General features: G+C 46.6%; 1 protein-coding gene across 7 annotated transcripts; it reads left to right on the forward strand.

Moving 5' to 3' along the window:
- The first annotated feature begins 77 nt into the window (after positions 1-77).
- On the forward strand, positions 78-17,618 carry LOC308059925 (solute carrier family 2, facilitated glucose transporter member 5-like). Of its 7 annotated transcripts, none has more exons than XM_080377940.1 (12): positions 78-2,845; positions 6,008-6,106; positions 6,554-6,714; positions 7,226-7,350; positions 9,847-9,999; positions 10,083-10,208; positions 10,505-10,689; positions 11,099-11,209; positions 11,699-11,800; positions 12,208-12,283; positions 13,417-13,544; positions 14,258-17,618. In XM_080377940.1, the coding sequence occupies exons 3-12, from the start codon at positions 6,557-6,559 to the stop codon at positions 14,480-14,482; spliced, it is 1,389 nt and encodes a 462-aa protein (XP_080234066.1). In that variant the 5' UTR covers positions 78-2,845; positions 6,008-6,106; positions 6,554-6,556; the 3' UTR covers positions 14,483-17,618. The 7 variants fall into 7 exon arrangements, 3 of the variants coding, with proteins under 3 accessions (XP_080234066.1, XP_080234065.1, XP_080234067.1); XM_080377939.1 differs by having other exon boundaries at positions 78-861; positions 2,779-2,845; positions 6,008-6,714; XM_080377941.1 differs by lacking the exon at positions 78-2,845 and adding an exon at positions 4,000-4,551.
- The last annotated feature ends 518 nt before the right edge of the window (positions 17,619-18,136 follow it).

Below are 18,136 nucleotides of genomic sequence, written 5' to 3' on the forward strand. Positions count from 1 at the left end.
ATACTGTGGTGATGGGAAAAGCTGAGTAGATGCTGAGTAGGACTATCCGGGGCATGGATTTCAGTCCTAATGTGTGAGATCTTCAAGGGGGTTCCATACTGGCTCCTGTTCTTCACTTGAATGTGGACAACAGTGTGCAAATATGTTTGTTTTGTAGTGGTGGTGGATGGTTCCTCTTGATGATTTATTGCCCCTCTTTGATCGTTAGGGGTCATCATCGTCAGGGTTTGTGGTGGCAGCATGGTGGTTGCCTCCTGAGGAAACGTGAACTCTGCAGACTGCCTTGGTGCTCAGGGAGATCTAGGTGTACCACCCCAGCCTCCAGCAAGGACAGCTCTCACCAGCAGCAGGATGGTTCCCAGCATGTGCTGTGAACTCCAGATGTCCTCTGCTGAAGCACAGGCTGCGTACGGTTTGTTCTTGCCTTGGGAATGTTATATCAGAGCTGGGGAGGGGATGGGGTTTTGTTTGCTATTTGAAGATGGTGTTTTACCTTATTTACAGCTCCTCACTTGCTTGGGTTTTAAGTATTTTCTCCAGCTTGTACAAAATAAAGGTTTTTTTTCTTTACCAAGATGATGTTCAAGCATGTTGTGATGGGTCTCAGCACCTTGGAGTATCTGGATGAGAAACTGTTGCATGATCTTCCTTCAGGTTTCTTTTGTGTCTACTGTAAAAACTAAGGCATGTACAGGAAGACAAATATTTTGTACCTATTTGTAGATATGTTCCTCTTCCTATCTGTTTTATATATATAGAAATGCAAAACTTTCATCAGTTTGAGCAACCTGTTCACCAGTGTGCATTGTCATAGTTCATTCTTGCTGGCTGGTTGCTATGAACTGTGAAGAATTCTGAGAGGTGTGTGTGTGGATCTTGCTTCCCTTAGGCTCACCTGACCTTAAGGACTGGGGCTCTCCGCTGTGTGAGGTTATAGACGCTATGTATTCATGAAATGACAAATTGTACTTTCTCCAGATGAGGCCAGGCTGCATGTTGGAGCTAATGTTGGGGTGAGCTGGTACCATCCCAGGGCTTGCCCAAATGCAAAAAATTCAAGTCATTATGGGGGAAAAAAACTGAAGTATGGGCAGGTTGACAGTTGAGTATTGCTTTAAGTTGCTATGTGATTTCTACCTGTGAATGAACTTTTCTCGGAAGAGATTCAAACTTTCTTGGCTGCCTCACAGGGCTGGAAGCAGCCAAGATGCCTGGTGTAATAACCGGTGCTGGACCGCGGCTGTATTCACAGCTGATGAAGCGACAGTGTCTGTTGCTAGAGTTGCACAGTGCTTCCCAGCCGGGAATATCTGCTTTCCTGAGGTTTATAACTGTGCCTCACATTGAGCTGGTTGACTGGGTAGGCGAGGAAAGGAGTCCAGATGCTGTAGACAGCAAGCAGAGGGAAGCTGGCTTGTTCTGCCATGTTACAAGTGCTTGAAGGCTCCTTGCAGTATTTTGGCTGCTCTGTCAGGGGCCCTTGCAATGTGTGCTTTGCAACACTCTCCCTTCTGACTGCATGACAAGTATTTAAGAAAAGTGTTTGCAAACAGCAAGGGTTGTCTTGCAGTTGCTCTATCCTAAATATTGCCATTAAGCATGTCTTCACCAGTTGGAGCTCCTCTACTCAGTGTGCTCCAACACATGGACTAGGGGTTGCTGTCAGAACAAAGGGGAGGGAGCTGAGCTGTGTGCTGGTTTCCAGTAACTCTTGGGAGTCTTTGAAGCTCATGGAGAGGTTTTAAGTATGTAAAGACAGAAAGAGCTGTATGTGTGGGGAGGGTGCTGGCTGCCTATTATGGCCTATGGGAGTGGAGCCTGGGGAGAGGAAGTGAGAAAACTAGGTCTGCAAAGAGCAGAGCTTGTTAAATAACAAGAGCTGGAAGGATGAGGAGGAGTTGTGGTGGTTGGAAGTTTTAAGACTGACTGGGTGAAAAGTACAAGCCTGTGATGTAAATGTTGAGCGGAGGAGAGCGGGCTGTGTGATGGAGGCGGGAGCGGGATGCAGCTCTGCACTGAGGGGAACAAAGAGCAAGGGGCTGTAATGGCTGGAGGGTGCTTGCCCAGCTCTTTCCTCAGGCAGGAGTTGGTCAGAACTTGGTGAGTTCACCCCTCACCTGTACATGCTGTTAGCACTGTTGATACTGATTTGGCCATTGCAAAATCCTCTTCTCCTTTTTTCCCTTCTTGTCATCTTCCCAAGACTTGAGTCTCATTGTGCAAGATGATCCCTGGCTGTAGGAGTGAACTAAGGTTCTGTACTACCAGGGGCATTGGGCAATGTTGGTTTTACTTGAAACATAGAAGTTGTGTGTTTAACAAACTATCTGTTTGCAAGAAAAGGTTAGATCTTGTTGCTAAAGCAGAGTGGCATCTTAGAAAATTAATTTCTGGTTGTGCCACTATCTTCTCATCGTGAAGAACAGTTACAGGGATGACACCAGAGTACTCTAATGCTGACAAACTTAATGTTTGTAAGGCTTATGGTTGATTAATACAATTTAACTCCTGCTCCTCAGAAGCCCTGTGAATGTCTGTTGTGCAGTAGTCTGTGCAATCCTATAGGGAACCGCAGAAATCCAGGCAGAGTGGCATGAGCTGACAAAAGGCAGGTCCTGGCTGGCACACTTGGTATGTCTGTTCTGGATAGAAAAACAAACCCACTAAGGTCCAGGAGGGCAGTGTTGGGTATTTTGACAGTCAGGTGCTTCTGCGGAACAAAGTGCAGATGGAGATTTAATATCCAAGCATTCCAGTGCTTTCTGAAACATCTTCTAGGTCACACAACCCTGCCAATACAGGAGGGGCCACATGGTTCCCAGACCAGAGTATCAGATGGTGTACGGTAAGTTTACGCATCTGTCTGTTCTTCTGTTTTTACACTGGGGGTGCATCTGTGTGGCTGAGGCTCTTCTGAGATGGTCTTAGAGGGCAGCAATGGGAAAGGAAGAAGGTTGGCAGGGTGCTACCTAGCATTGCCTTTGTGCTGCGAAAAGAGGGTCTTGGTTACTTCTTAGTTCCAGAGCCTCATGTCTGCTAAAGTGTGCTTATTTATCCAGCAACCCCCTTTGCTATTGCTAGGGGATCAGACTGTCACATCTACCTCTTGCTTAATTGGCTGGAAGCCATTTATGCAGCTGATAAACCAGTATCTGTATATGACTTCCTTGCAGGCAAATAATTTAAATTATTGTTTCACCTTGAGGCTTCAGTTGTAGCTCAGGACAGCACATGATACTGAATTAGCCTTGACTGAACATGCAATTCCTTCCCAAAATGCAGATGAAGAGGCTGCTAATGACACTCTTTTGGGCATATACTGTGGGACGTCTCCTAGTAAGTCTCCTTACCGCACTGTGATCGGCATACTGCAGTGTGGCTGACTGCCAGCTCCTAATCTATCACTTTTCTGTAGCTCACCGCTAACAGTTCTCCAGTAGATTTATTGTCCTGGAAACGAAACCTCCCCACTTAATTATTTTTGCCAAAGAAACAGAGGTTTCATAGGATCCAGCTTTGAGCACAGACAATTGGGCTGATTGTAAATAAATAGTTCCCTGCGCACATGCAAGGGAACTCCTACCTTGTAGTGGACAAGTGCAGAGGACAGAAGATACAGAGCTGAGTTAATGTCTTCAGGCGAACTCTGAAAATTGTAGCTGACTATTAACCGAGTCCTGTACTGTTCAAAGTAGTTTCATAGTGTAGGAGGTTAATACCAAGCCAGTAACACGTGGTACACCTTGCCTGTAGGTGGAAAGGAACTAACGTGCTTTGGTGGAAAGCCAGGGGGTTCTGTGCGCTATCAAAAATGCAGATCTGAGAGGATGAACCTGTTCTCTGTGAGCTTCAAAAGTGCCCCAAGCAAGCTAGTCTGTGCTAGGACAGTGAGCAGTGTTTCGGCCCAAGGGCAGGGTTTGTGGCTGCAGGAGGGTTAATACAGCCGGGTGTTACCTTTGGCCCACTGCAAACACCTCTCCGTTGCCAAGGCTGCTCCCACATAATGCCCTTGTTCCCTGGGACACGGCGTTGCCAGGCAGCCTCTCCAGCTGCGCATCCACAGCTGCCTGCGGGCTGCAGTGTAAGGAGTCGGAGCGGTGGCTGACATACCGCTCCTGTCCACATACCTATAGCTGGGTGAGAACAGCTCATTTAGCAGCTTTTGCGATAAGTCTGCCCCTTCTAGTTGGACTGGCGAGCCTGTTTCCCCTGTAGCTAGGCAGCACCTCTGCTTTGAGTCCGGGTCTGGCAAAAGAACGTCTGACCTGGCTGCGACAGACTTGAACGAGGAAGAAAAAGAGAGGACGCAAGGGAGTGGCGTGGAGTAAGGGGACGATCGGGTGGTGACAACCTCAGCTGACAGAGCTTGTCATTGACTGGGTATTTTCTGAAAAGTCACAGAGGAGGATTTTCCATGTAGGGCGTTTCCATCCCCTGTGTTGTCTGTTTCAGCTATAAAAGCCTGTACTCTGCATCTGCAAATCAAACCCCGAAATGAAGTTGAAAGGAAAGAAGCAGGAGAGCTCTGACTGCGATGGAGGCTCGAAGCAGGTAAGTATGTACCAGCCTTTATACTTCCCACTTGAGCCTCCCACAGAGATACGAAGCAGGCTCTTTGAGATCTGCAGGTACTTGTAGAGGGAGGAGAAGACCAAGATCTTTTGGGCTACCAGATCGACAACTGATTCCACAGGGAGAGCAGAGATGTGTATGTTCTTGAACCCAACTTACATCTCTCTGCGGCGCAGTCTTGCACAGAGTCTCACGGATTTCTCTATGTGCAGTTGACACAGCATGTAAATTCTGTGTGACTCACCCCTTCTGTATGCCAGTCTTCTTTCCTACTTTCTAATCAGGTTTAGACTGCAGATGCTGCTGGATGGGGACTGCCTTTCACAGTAGCATTTTTGTGGAATGTTGCACAATGCAATGCTCATGTATGCCAGAGGTTTTCCTGAAAGTGCTGAAAGTGAATAATTAACACCAGTGCCTCTTTTGAGCTCCTGGGACTTGTTTAATGAGAGCAAGACAGCGTGCTTTTCATCACCAATGCAAGAATGTCAACAGTCTACTCCTAGAAAATGTAGCTGGAAGCCTCAGCTTCCTCCTGATCCTTGCTCTGAGATCAACTTGGATTTCGATCTCCTGCAGTGCCTTTAACTGCAGATCTCTGGAGTTGGGGCTAGAGCCTCTGAGGAATATAAGGAATACCCACAGCTTTTTGGACAAATGCTCAGTGAGGGAGATGATGGATCCTTCATGTGGAACCTGAATTGAGTGTTGGGAATAAAACCTCGGTCATCACAGCGGGGCCAGCCTGAGGACTGAATAGCAACTAAACTGTTGCAAAAAGCAAGTTAGTAGTAACGCTGAGGACCACAAACTTGGGTGGTGTTTGATCCTACTCCAGACAGCAGTTTCACCCTTCTGTTTAACTGTGAACTGCTGCTCTTCTGCCACGCAACCATGCCCTCACAGAGCTACTTGGATAGGTTCTAATTGACTTGATGGCAACCAGATTAGATCCATAAACAGCCTGATCCTGAAATGTGGGAGGCAGACCAAACCAGCCTGTGAAAGCAGCACGAATGAACAGGAAAGGGATTTTGCCCCTTCATGAAAAATCTCTTCTTTCTAAAGTTTTCCTGTGCCAGTATCCTGTGTTTTTTTCACTAACCAGTTCGTGTGTTGGAAAACAGATGATTGCATATAACTGCTTTCCCTGCAGAGTGTTATTTTAAGAATGATAACTTAAAAATTATTCATCATCCAAATGATCTGTCAATACCAGGAAAGAATAGGATTACTGTAATGACCATGTGCAAATCAAGCAGAGCAGAATGAGTTATAATGAAAACAAACTATTTGGCTTGCTTTATACAGTAACATGAAGTAAAAAACACAGAAGGCAAGTGTTAGGGTAATTATTTTTACTGAATGGCACTTAAGCCTAAAAGCCAAACCTGCTTCTAAGGTGTTGTTTGTGTGCTTTCTTTACTCTCTGCAGAAAATAACGCTTTTGCTTGTGCTGGTAGTGCTGATTTCTGCATTAGGATCTTCTTTCCAGTACGGCTACAACGTGTCTGTTATCAATTCTCCGGCCCCGGTAGGTTGGACTGCAGAGCGGACCGTGACTTAGGAGCAGGTTTACAGACAAACCAAGGTAGAGGCGTAACAGCGGGTTATGGGGAGGGGCGTGAGTGGGCAGATGCTCGTACTTCTCTGTGCTTTGAGTCACTGGGCACCTGGTGAGAAGTGCTTCCCCAGGAAAGGGAAAGGGGCTGCTAAGGCGTATGACACTGCTGTTTGGACTTGTGCCTGGCAGAAGTGGGGCGTGAGAAATGCCTTCCCTTCTGGAAACCAGGCAAATCCTATAAGGCAGGATAACTTGTAGTAACAGTTATCTAGTCCAGGCTGCTCCATCCCTCTATTGCATTCATATTCCAACTCAGCCATTCTGCTTTTTATCAAGACGTTTGTTTCAAGCTTTATGGCATTTGCTGTTAAGTGGCTTGTACTTACTGTGCTAAACATGCTCTGTGTTGCATTTCAGTACATGCAAGACTTTTACAACCAAACCTACTTCAACAGGAGTGGAGTGCCTATGGACAGTGGTTTCCAGATGCTGCTCTGGTCTCTTACTGTGTCCATGTACCCTCTGGGTGGCTTCTTTGGGTCCCTCTTGGTGTGGCCTCTGGTCAACAGCTGTGGGCGGTATGTGACAGTGGTGCTTAAAGTCCTTTGACAACAGTTTTCTGGGTTCAGATAAGACTTGCCTTACCAGTTACTCAAGCTTGCCAAGCCCATTACGAGCGTGACTGTCTCACACACCGTGGCTGTAAGGCAGATAGGCTGGTGATTAGTTGCTGTACTCGGCAATATGTGTTGTCTCCCACGTGTAGAGGAATTTATATGGTTTCAACACAGTCAAGGCCAGGCTGTATGCTGGGCACTGAGCCACGTAGAGAGCAGTGATGAAAGTCCTGGGCTAGGATCTTAGGTCAGGCCCAGCTCCTGCTGCTCAGATTTCCTGAGAAACCTGTTCTTTCTTGAAGCCTTCATTCCCTGCAAGAAATAATGGCGCAGTTGCCATTTTCTCTTTGATTACTCTTTGGAACGGGGATTCATTTGAGTTTTGGACAGTATAACACGGGGGGGATCTATCTGCTGTTGGGGCCTTTGAAAAAAATAAACTGAATCTGTCTCCTTTTCTATTACTTTGCAGAAAGGGCACTTTGCTGATAAATAACATCTTCTCCATCACTGCTGCAATCCTTATGGGAACCTCAGAGCTAGCAAAAGCCTTTGAGGTAATCATCTTTTCACGTGTTATCCTGGGAATATTTGCTGGTAAGTGTATGGTAAAGGTAGAGCAATAAATATATTCTTGGTTATGTAAAGGGTTTTTTATTCTCACAACAGTTGATTTCACAGGTAGCACATTTTAGCCAACATCTGCATAACAATGCTGTACTTTGGCATTTGCTGTACAGCATTGTTACGCAGATGTTGGCTAAAATGTGCATGTTGCAAAAGTACTAAAGATCTCTAGTAAACAATGGCAGTGAGGCTGGAATTCAAGAGCTCCAACAGCCAGGAAACCTGATTATGGTAATCTGTTTTCCCAGGCATCACAGAATCATAGAATGGTTTGGGATCGAAGGGACCTTAAAGACAATCTAGTTCCAATCCCCTGCCGTGGGCAGGGACACCTTCCACCTGACCAGGTTGCCCCAAGCCCCATCCAGGGATGGGGCATCACCAGCTTCACTGGGCAACCTGTGCCAGTGCCTCACCACCCTCACGGAATCTACTCTCTTTCAGTTTAAAGCCACCACCCCTTGTCCTATAACTACATGCCCTTGGAAAAAGTCCCTTTCCAGCTTTCTTGTAGCTCCCTTTAGGTACTGGAAGCTGCTTAAAGCAGATAGCCTAGCTTGCTTGTTTTTTGGTTTGTTTTTGGTTTTGTTTTTGGTTTTACTTTGAGTTGTGGGGTTTTTTCCCCCGTTGGATTTACTGCAAAGATAGTAGGAAGCCAAGGAGAAGGGCAGTGGTGTGTGTGAGGTGCTGGTGTAAGTATTAGAGCTACAGAAATACGGAACAAACAGGAGCCCCAACTGGCAGGGTAGCCCCTGCTGTGCTGTACTCAGCATGCGCGGAGCCAGGTTGGTAAGGGTCCTAACAGCATTTAGGCTCCATTAGTTGGCTTTGGGTTGGTGAGACTGACATGCTCTATGGTTTATTAGTGAGCTGGGGTATCCTGTAAAGATAAAATGAGAAAACAAGAAACTGACATAGGAAAACAACTTGATCTGTAACATGCAGCAATTGCAATTGGTGAGCTAAGGCAGGAGACTCACCTAGTCCGATGGTTTTGTTTTGGCTTTCGACTCTCCTGTGCTGGCAGCTCTTAGCGTTGGATCCCTGAATAAATACTAAGGGACCTGTAAAGTGTGATCCCTCTTTCCAGTTATTTATAACTGACAAAGGAATCTGGACTGGCTGTCCTGACTTGCCCTTCCCAGCCTGGCCTCCCTTGGGCTGTGAGCATTGCGGCTGGGGCGGGAAGCTGCTCAACCAAGCGGGCTGCTTCAGGCTCTGGTGGGACCCCGGTGTCGCTGTGCCCGGTAGAAGGGCAGCTCTGGTGCTGGTAGCACTGTTGGCAGCCCTGCTGTCCACAGGGCCCCTCTGTGGCAGGCCATAGGTGTCAACAGTTAGAAAGTCACTGTTACTTCAATGCAGTAGTCAAGGAGTCACTGCTAGCGTGTTTTAATCTGGGCAATTAAAAGGTTGGTTATAGTGTGAGCTTAAAACACTACTACTCATGAGTTTAGTTTTACAATGCTTTCTAATTGCTTTAATATTTGTTTCCATGCCTTCTGGTTTCCAGCTAACAGCTTGATCACCTTTGTAACTCCAAGCTCCTGGAGGCTAGGAACCTTAGAAATGTAAGATAAGAGTCTTGCATGGTTATTTGACTCCAGGAGTTTGGGTTTTGCATGCCAGGATTTACAGCAGGAGCATGGGAGCTGGCAGCTTGCTAGGGTTACTGTGGGTAATGATGCAATGTTCCTGAAAATAAGCTGTGTTGGTGTCCTTTTAGAGTAGAAATTACCTATTCTGGCATGCTACCTGTAAGAGATCTCAAACCAGCAAAGCTCTCTGCAAAGTGTTACTGAGCAGTTAAAGTAGTGAATTTTTAAAAGCCAGCAAGAAGTCACATCCTTCCACCCTCACATCAGCTTGTTTGGATACTGATTTCTTTTCTTGTTTTAGGGGAAGTAGGAATTCCTCCCTTACACTTTGAGTTTATTTCCAAACCTGGAGTAGCACACAGTTTTGATTTGCATGTATTGTGTTGAAGTACTTGGCAGACCCTGCTGGAGAAAGCTACTTGTAGGAAGGTAAATACTGAGAGCCCCCAGAACATCTGCCAGCTCTGTAGGCAAGACAGGCTACTGCTAGCCTTCTTGGACTCCAGAAGTGCTTTGCTGCTGAGCAGTTAATAAACTAGACCCTCAAAGCACCAGAAGGTAGGCAGGTTGTGCTCCCAAGGCCAGTTTCTGAGGGCACCAGATGCAGTGGTAAGATTTTTGTACTTCTCCATGTACTGAGCGAACCAATGCCGGTTTTTGTCCTGTCTTCCACTGAAGAGTGAGGAAAATATTCACGGCTTATTCACTGGCCAGAAGATGACATTAAATCTTCAGCTGGAGTAGAAGGGCTTCAGTGTGAGGTTTCCATACCTACCAGCAGGGATTACTTTAGGCTCACATGGGAAAAAGGTGTCTTACTGAAGATGTGCTGATGTCAGGCAGCTGAATGTCTAATATTATTCTCTGCTAGGTCTGGCTTCCAACGTCGTTCCCATGTTCCTTGGAGAAATCTCCCCCAAAAATCTGAGAGGTGCTATTGGAATAGCACCCCAGCTCTTCATCACCCTTGGGATCCTTGTAGCTCAGATCCTTGGTCTCAGAAGCATCCTTGGGAATGCTAAAGGTAAAGCCCTGGCTCAGGACTTTTCTGTGGGCTCCATAAGGGAAATATTTCTCACGGTTGTCATCTTGTCTCACTTGTTGCAGGCTGGCATGTACTGCTGGGGCTTACTGGGATTCCATCGGCAATTCAGCTCTTCGTATTGCCCTTTCTCCCTGAGAGTCCCAGGTATCTGCTGATACAAGAGAGGAGTGAAAAGCGAGCGCGACAAGGTACGGTGTCATCCTTTAATGAAAAGGAAGGTGGAATGGGATAGATCTGACTGTGGGACATGACTGACAGCAACCAACAGTGAAGCAAGAGAGTGTGAAATTCTTCATTGACGTGTTGCTAGTAGATGGAATTCTTGCAGTGTTGCTCCTTTCTCTGCATGTGTGAATCCCTGACTTCCCACCATGGAAGCACTGCTGCCCATAGTTTTCATACTGTTCTGTCTTGATGAGAAGCAGGAGAACTCACTGTAGGCCTGCTCTCTGGGGTCTATAACTCGCCTTCCTCTCCCAACTAGCTCTGCAGAAGCTGAGAGGCTGCGATGATGTGGATGATGAGATAAAAGAAATGCACCAAGAAGACCAGTCAGAAAAGGAAGGACATTTCTCTGTGCTCAGTCTGTGCACCTTCAGAGGCTTGCGATGGCAGCTCATCTCTATTGTTGTAATGATGATGGGCCAGCAGCTCTCTGGGGTTAATGCGGTGAGTGGGAAGGCATGTGGGAAAAGCCAGAGGGGTGAGTAATAAAGGGATGGGACTTCAGAGTGGATGATGTGAGTCAGTGCTGATACAGGAGCTAGAACCTAGGGCACAGGAGTAGCCCTTCATCAGGGACACTGGTTCTGCATCATGTTGTGGTGGGTTGACCCTGGCCAGTACCAAATCAAGTACACGCATGTAATAGATACAGTCAAGCTGTCCTGTTAAGGACAGTTTGGATATTCTTAGAGCAAGGTGCTTGTGCCTGGGTCCAAACAGCAATATCTCCAGAAGTTAAAGAATTCAGTTCTCAGGCTTCAATGCACTCATTCCAGGATGTAAAAGCAGCCAAAATGGGATTCCCGTGTTCTGCTTTTGGCCACATACAAACACAGCTGTGGTTTTGCTGCAGATCTTCTACTACGCAGACAGAATCTTCCAGTCGGCTGGCGTGGACAGCAACAACGTTCAATATGTCACTGTGTTAATAGGCGCCATCAACGTTGTCATGACTTCACTTGCTGTAAGTTTGTATTAGGGCTGTGAGTTCTAGTTTGTCCAGTCTCCCCTGTCTGTCACTAAATTAGATTGTTATTTATATGGACTGTGGGCTGCTTTGCACAGTAGGTGCCCTGCACTGTCCCTTGGTTGAAGGCAGCTATGTTGACCAAAGTGATTAATCATGCAGATTTCTCGCGTGCCTTGGAAATTTTCAGTCTCTGGTTTCCAGGCTGCTATACCCTCATTTTGGCGTCCAGCGTTAACATGCAGGGCTTCCACGCAGTTCTCGCTGGGACTGGGTACTGAAGAATGGTCTGCTTAGTCTCTCAGTGTTAGTGACATGTCCAGCTTTTTGCAGTTCCTGGGTGATTTCATGCCCACAATCCATCAGCAGATGGTGGAAATTTCACCAGATTTCTCAAAAGACAAAGACAACCTTCACAAATCTTGCTGGAATAAGAGCTGTGCTGCAGTGTCTGGTCTCTCATCCTCATCCTCTCCTGTCTTTCAGGTTTTCATCGTGGAATCCCTGGGGAGGAGAATCCTTCTCCTTGCTGGCTTTGGATTGTGCTGTGTCTCCTCTGCAATGTTAACTTTGGCCCTCGCTCTCCAGGTGTGTAGTTAAATGGCTCAGGTGATCCTACCCACGCATTTGTGGACTTGCCAGGGCCATTGGTGTATTTTGAAGCTGCTTCTACACCCGGAGGTGGTGTGTGTGTGCGAGGGAGAACAGTATGAAAGGTACTTGTGTATCTACCTAAAGTGAACCCAGGAAAAGCAATGATCCTGCTTGTCTGAATACTACTTCCAGGACGTCACGTTTGTAACGCCTGTTACATCCATTTCTCGGAAGCAAGGATCATACCCAGGCTGTGATCTTCTTAGCCAAGTATGGACATATCAGGCAGTGGAGAGTGGCAATCGCTTTAGAATGCCTTCAATCTTACTACAAATAGTGCCTTGAATGTTAGTGATGTTCAGATAGGAACCACATCTAACCTGTGATTAAATTCTCTGCAGACCACTGTCTCATGGATGTCTTACCTCAGCATCGTGTGTGTCATTGTTTATATCACCGGACACGCTATAGGAGCCAGTGAGTATGCACAGTCTGGTACAGTCTCCCCGATGAGCTGGGTAAAGCCAAGCATTGCGTTCAGTTTCAAGTCAGAAGCTTTGTGGAGCTAATCCAAGAAGATCAAGTTTCTCTCTTGTTTATTGTCAGCTAGGCTTCTTCATGTGTCCGTGAGGCAGGGGAGCATCTGGCTTTCAAGGGGAAAAGCAAAGGCACAACTGTGCTTGTGCCTGAGATTCCCCCAGTAAGATCTGGAGCAAAACTACGCTGAGAGAGCGAGCCCTACCAACCGGGCAGGGATGTTGCATGCTTGCATCTCTAGGCATCAAAATAGAAGCAACTCAAATTATACGCATGGCCCTGCGGATCGCATTGCAGAAAAGAGATGTGCAGATAGATGTGGATGTTGGAAAGGCTTTGTCCTGACTTAGCTTCTCAGCATGGTAGAGTTGTCTGTTTAGTTTGGAAAGCCCTGCCAGACCCTTGCAGGATGCAGCAATGTGGTTTTGAAACTCCCGGAGAGGTTTCACTGGCAGATGGAATTACATACAACCTTTCCTTTTTCATTTATGCCATCAGGCAGATTCAAGCACCAGATGAATCCCTCCCCTCCAGCAGGGAGATTGCTGGAGGGAGAACACCAGGTCAGCTGGACCAGTGGCCTGACCCCGTTAACATGAATATGCTCTGTTTCTGCTGAATCCTCCCGTGGGGCAGCAGTGCAGGGCACAAGCCTGAGGGCTTCTTCCACGAGTCATTTTCCCAACACCTGCATGTGTTGGGCTGTTTCTTTGTTTTTCTTTTTTTAAGAAGCAATGACTTGCTTAGTTGCTGCTCATACGGTGCTCTCTAGAGAGACAGTTTGTGTTTATCGGTCTTAATTTTACAATTTATGCTGGAGGTGGGTTCATGGCTAAGGTGCAGCCATAGGAGAGGAGAGATTGATTGCTGTGTGTGAGCTTAGGCAAGTCATTGAATTGCCTTGTTTGTTTGTGGTTTTTTTTTTTACTTAATCCCTTATTTGATTTATTGGGTGTTTGTAAACACTAGTTAATTCAGAAACCATTGCCCGCCACGGAAATGAACAGTGTAATCTAGGAATTCACTGTGGGGGAATTGCCTTTGGGATTTCTAAATATGCAACTACCTTCCAGGTCCAATTCCCTTTCTGATGATCACAGAGATGTTCCTGCAGTCATCCCGGCCTGCAGCATTCATGGTGGGTGGGTCTGTGCACTGGCTATGCAACTTCACCGTGGGGCTCGTGTTCCTCTACATGGAGGTAAGAGGCAGTCACATGACAGGGCAAGACTTAAGCAAGAGCTTAAAAATAGTATCTTCATCCCTGCATTGTTAGAGTGCTGTTTTAATCCTGAGCGCTGTAAATACCCGGGTTGGTTCCCACCCAGTACCTGTATGTAGCATTATATATTAAGGGAAAGAAATTATGTTAATCAGCATCTTTTATCACATCTGTCTGTTGCACGTACTTTAAAAGAAAGCAACTATTTTTCCAGGTGAATGTCTGATCCTGAAATCAGCAGCATGGAAAAGACTGCAAATTCCCCATCTTCCACCGGGGGATGGGAGCAGGGTGTGTGTCTAGGGCAGCCAATTTTAGCTTTTGATCTCTAGGTCACCAGTTCAAACTGATCCCCAGCAGCAGTGACCCATAAACTAGTACAGCTGCTGATTTTGGCTTGGGCAAAGGGAGCTGGACGAGTTTAATTTGTTTTGTGTAACAGACCCTCACACTCCTTTTCCAGTAAATCCATGGTGGTTTCCCATAAGTCCATAGTGGTGGTATGAGAAGACAGAATCTAGAACTACCCCTAACTCGTAGTAATTCAACTTAAAATATGTGCACATCCCTGTGGCAGCTTTTTTTTTTTTTTTTTTTTTTTATAGCTATTGCAGGGCTCAGCGTGTCCAAATCATGAAATGCACACAACTGGAGTCCCCTGATCCCTGCTCTGTCTTCTTTCCTTGCCCTAGGCTGGACTTGGACCCTACAACTTTCTCATCTTCTGTGCCATCTGCCTCGGCACTGTAGTTTACATCTTCTTTATTGTTCCTGAGACTAAGAACAAAACCTTCATGGAAATCAACAAGATCATGGCCAGGAGGAACAAGGTGGAAATTCAGGAAGTCAAAGAAGATCTTAAGGACTTCTACACTGTCCCAGACAGGCAGGCAGAGAGCACCTCCAGCAAGATGTGACCCAGCCTGGTGCTTGGCCTGGCCCAGACAGTTTTCAGGATCTGTTCCGCAGGAGAACAAATACACAGATTCATTGTTTGATACTGATTTCATTCAGACCTTCTGTAAACTTCCCACAACAGGAGCTTCCAAATAAGCGTTGTGCCTTGAGAGTGTTCTCCTTGTAAGTAATTAGCAGAACCGTTCTGCTTCACGGCATAGCCACTGCCAAGGCAAATTACCCATTCATGGTGTTTGTCACAAGGAAAGGGCAATGTCCTCGCTCAGCTCAGCTCCTCTGATCAAGTAACCTATGTCATAAGGTGATGTATGTCCCTGATGTCCTGACTGACACCTCTCTGGTGACACCAGCCAGCACTTGGGCTGGGTTTTGGTCAGTGGTGTGCAAGGAGTACGCTGCATTCCCCAGGAACTGTCATTCATGTATTTGAGGGCCCAGCACGGGTGATGCCAGGCCTTTGGTGCTCTGGGGTGAAGAGTGTGCGTTGTTCTGAGGTGCTTTGCTAGATGGGCTGATAATGGCATTTATCCTGTCAGCCCTTGCCCTTCCTCCTTGTGCTTCAAAGGACAGCTGAACTGGGAATGTGTATCACTGTAATTCACCACCACCCTGCTCCCCCACCTCTCTCCTTCACGTCAGACCTAGTCCTCAGCTGTTGCCGATGAGTCCTCCCAAAGCCTTATTCTTGAGGTTTAGGAGTCATCCATCTGGCTGATGCTTACTCTCAACCCGTTATACCCATTTGTTCCAGTGGCACTCAGGTCTTTGAGCTTTTTAGTTCAGTTCACTCCCTAGTGCTTACTCTTCAGCTGCCAAAGAGCAACAGTCCCTCTCTTAATCCTTTAGTAACCCCCCCCCGTATCCCTACTCTGTACGCGTGAGCCAGCTGAAGCTCATTTGTCCCCCAGAGATACATGGTACTGAACTTGGCCAGAACCGCCTGTTGCGTCGCAGGAGTCAAATTCAGGTTGATTCTTGTGCAGTGGGCTACAGGTTGGAGCCTGTGCTGACAGGTATGTCCAAACTTGTCTTTAGCTTCTCACATTGAGTTGCTTAAATTTAGCTTTTGAAAAAACTCAACTCTCAGGTATTTGAAACGGCTTGAAGAGTCTTCAGATAGTTTAGAGCCTCATCTTTCTACTGGTTTCTGGTTGTGTCCCCTAAGGGCACCACGCCACCTGAAGGCTAAATTGGTTTGGAAAAGCTCTGAGTCTAAGGACTAGTGCTTACACTCAGAAGAAAATGCATGCTGATAAAAATGGAGGATTTCTTATTTATTAGTTTAAGGGGCTTAGGGGTTAATTATGGAATAATTTAACATGGGGAAATTCAATTTAATTGATTGTTTATGTGGAGCTACTGCCCTCTGTTTCAGAAAAAGCAGAATTGTTGAACAGCCTGGCATGGATTGAGTATTGTTGATGGAAATAGTCCTTCACATGATTTACTTTACCCTTAGAAAATAAGTTTTATACCTGCCCTCAAACTTTGATGTGTACATGTTGAAAAAGAAGCTGTTTCTATGCTCTGTCTCTACATCCATTTACAGAAAAGAAGACCTGACACTGATCAAAGCACAAAGATTTTATAGGAGCTGCGCTGTGTTCTGCAAGGGCTTTACATACCCTTTCCTACGTGGTAGATCTCCCGAGGAAGGGGTGACGAACTGATGGTGAGGAATGGGAAGGAAGGACACATGCAGGGAAGGTGGTGAGAAAAACAGACTGGATGAGGGATGTGAGAGAAACTTTGAGGCAGTGGCTGCTTTGACCAGAGAGTTGCTCTTCGGCATTTAGGAAGAGCTATGTATGGGGACCTAAATCCAGCTCCTGGGAGGGATGTGACAATGCAAGGTGTTGGACTGTGCCAAGTTTTGCTCTGTTATTTGCCTCTGTCTGGTTGATGGAGGCGTTGCTGTCTTGGAAAAATGACCTGGGACACTAGCAGGTGCATAGTGAGCCTATACAAAGCAGAAGGAGAAACAAGCAAATAATCTTAAGTTTTTCTCGGTGTCCCCAGCAAGCAGTTTGGATTCTTCTGCTGCCCTAACATAAAAAAAAAAAAAAAAAAAAGGTTGGGGTCACTGACAGCTGGTGTCAGACTCCAGAACCACCCCCCCGAAGAGTGTCATGGCGGTTTCTCCCCATGCTATGATATCTCCCTTCGTTTGCCCTGGTTTGCACAATGCAAGTGCCCGAACATCTGCAGGACTGAGAACTTGGCTCCACAGATTCACATGAGTCATCCACCCTGCAAAACCATTGGAGAATGTCCCAAGAAGAGTGTCTCTGTCTTTCCCAAGGACAAGGGTCCCTCCAGCCTGGCTCACGTACCCCTTCTGGATACTCTTTGCTTTACCAGCTGCTCCATTGAGCCATAAATTTGCCATTCCAGACTGGGAGGCCCATGCCAGGCAGTAGTGCAGCCAGTCTTGTGCCTTGTGGTACAGGGGGAAGCTGATGAAATGACCTCCTATCCACAATCCCACATCTGTGCCCACAGTCACCACTAGCTCATTATCCCTCTCCTGTGTGGAGTAGGAAATAACAGTCTGACTGCCAGCATGCTGGGCTTTTGTCCAGAAACATAAGGTGAAGGCTTGGAGAGACATATCATGGAGGGGATGAACGTTTACGGAACTCTCAATGTTTTCCATAGGGAAGTAGAAAGCCGGAAAAGTGCTGGATTTAATACCTGAAATAACCACAAAACCAGGTGTTACATTTCCTGCTGTGCCTATCAACAAGCCCAAATCCTGAGGAATACACTCATAAAAACTGGCAGGGCTGTGGCAGTCTTGAGCCACCATTACTGGAGCGTGTCGTACCAACAAGGAAGGGGCTTGAAATGATGAAAAGCTTAGCTCCCTCACTGGGAAAATTGCTTTCCTCCCCCCTATCTTTCTCGTTCCTTGTGTAAAATAGAGATTATGATTATCCTAGGGGAACTGTGAGCTTAAATTCCTTGCCGTTTGTAAAAATTTGCTTCCATGATGCAGGAGAAAGCTGCAGTTGCTGTGAGAGCAGCTAGATTAGGGCTAGCCTTAATGATCTGTAGTTTAAGAATTTCCATCAGCAGGCCTAGATATGGGACAAAATTCTACCTGCACATATGAGTAACAAACCTGTTAATGACTTGGGCTTGTCATCCTTTCAGGGTAAGCTGGACTCAAGAACAATATGTGTGTTTCTTACCTATGTGGTTCACTCCATTCAGAAACTCTCTCTTCATGTCTTGGAGCTGCACCTGGATTTGTTCTAGTCTGAGGCTGAATTCTTCTGGCCGGCATTGTTCTAGAGCAATCGGACAGCTGAATTTACAGAAGGCCAGGACACACACATGGTAAATTTTCTGCTTTCTGGTTTGTAAAATGTTTGAGGGAAACATTTGCTTTAACATGCAGCATCTCACCTCCAGATGGTGCCTGGCTAATTAGAGCTGTTCCTACCATGGTTAGCGTGCCTCACCCTTATGGATGCAGACACACCTGAACCTAATATTCTTGTGTGGTGCCTGTGGCACCACTTGGAAGATTTTGGGAGATCTGGCCACCGCAGTCAAAACAGGGGGCTGGCACACAGCCTACAGCCACCGCTGCACCATTAGGAGCCAGATGTGATGGCAGGGGGCAGAGGCACATGGGCCATCTCCAC

This window comes from Falco punctatus, assembly GCF_963210335.1.
Source record: "Falco punctatus genome assembly, chromosome: 3".
NCBI classification, from domain to species: Eukaryota; Metazoa; Chordata; class Aves; order Falconiformes; family Falconidae; genus Falco; species Falco punctatus.

Coding starts and splice junctions, on each gene's coding strand:
- LOC308059925 (XM_080377941.1), top strand. CDS start 4,495: ATGAAGTTGAAAGGAAAGAAGCAGGAGAGCTCTGACTGCGATGGAGGC. Junction 4,552..6,007: donor GCGATGGAGGCTCGAAGCAG/GTAAGTATGTAC, acceptor TACTCTCTGCAG/AAAATAACGCTTTTGCTTGT. Junction 11,801..12,207: donor CTTTGGCCCTCGCTCTCCAG/GTGTGTAGTTAA, acceptor AATTCTCTGCAG/ACCACTGTCTCATGGATGTC.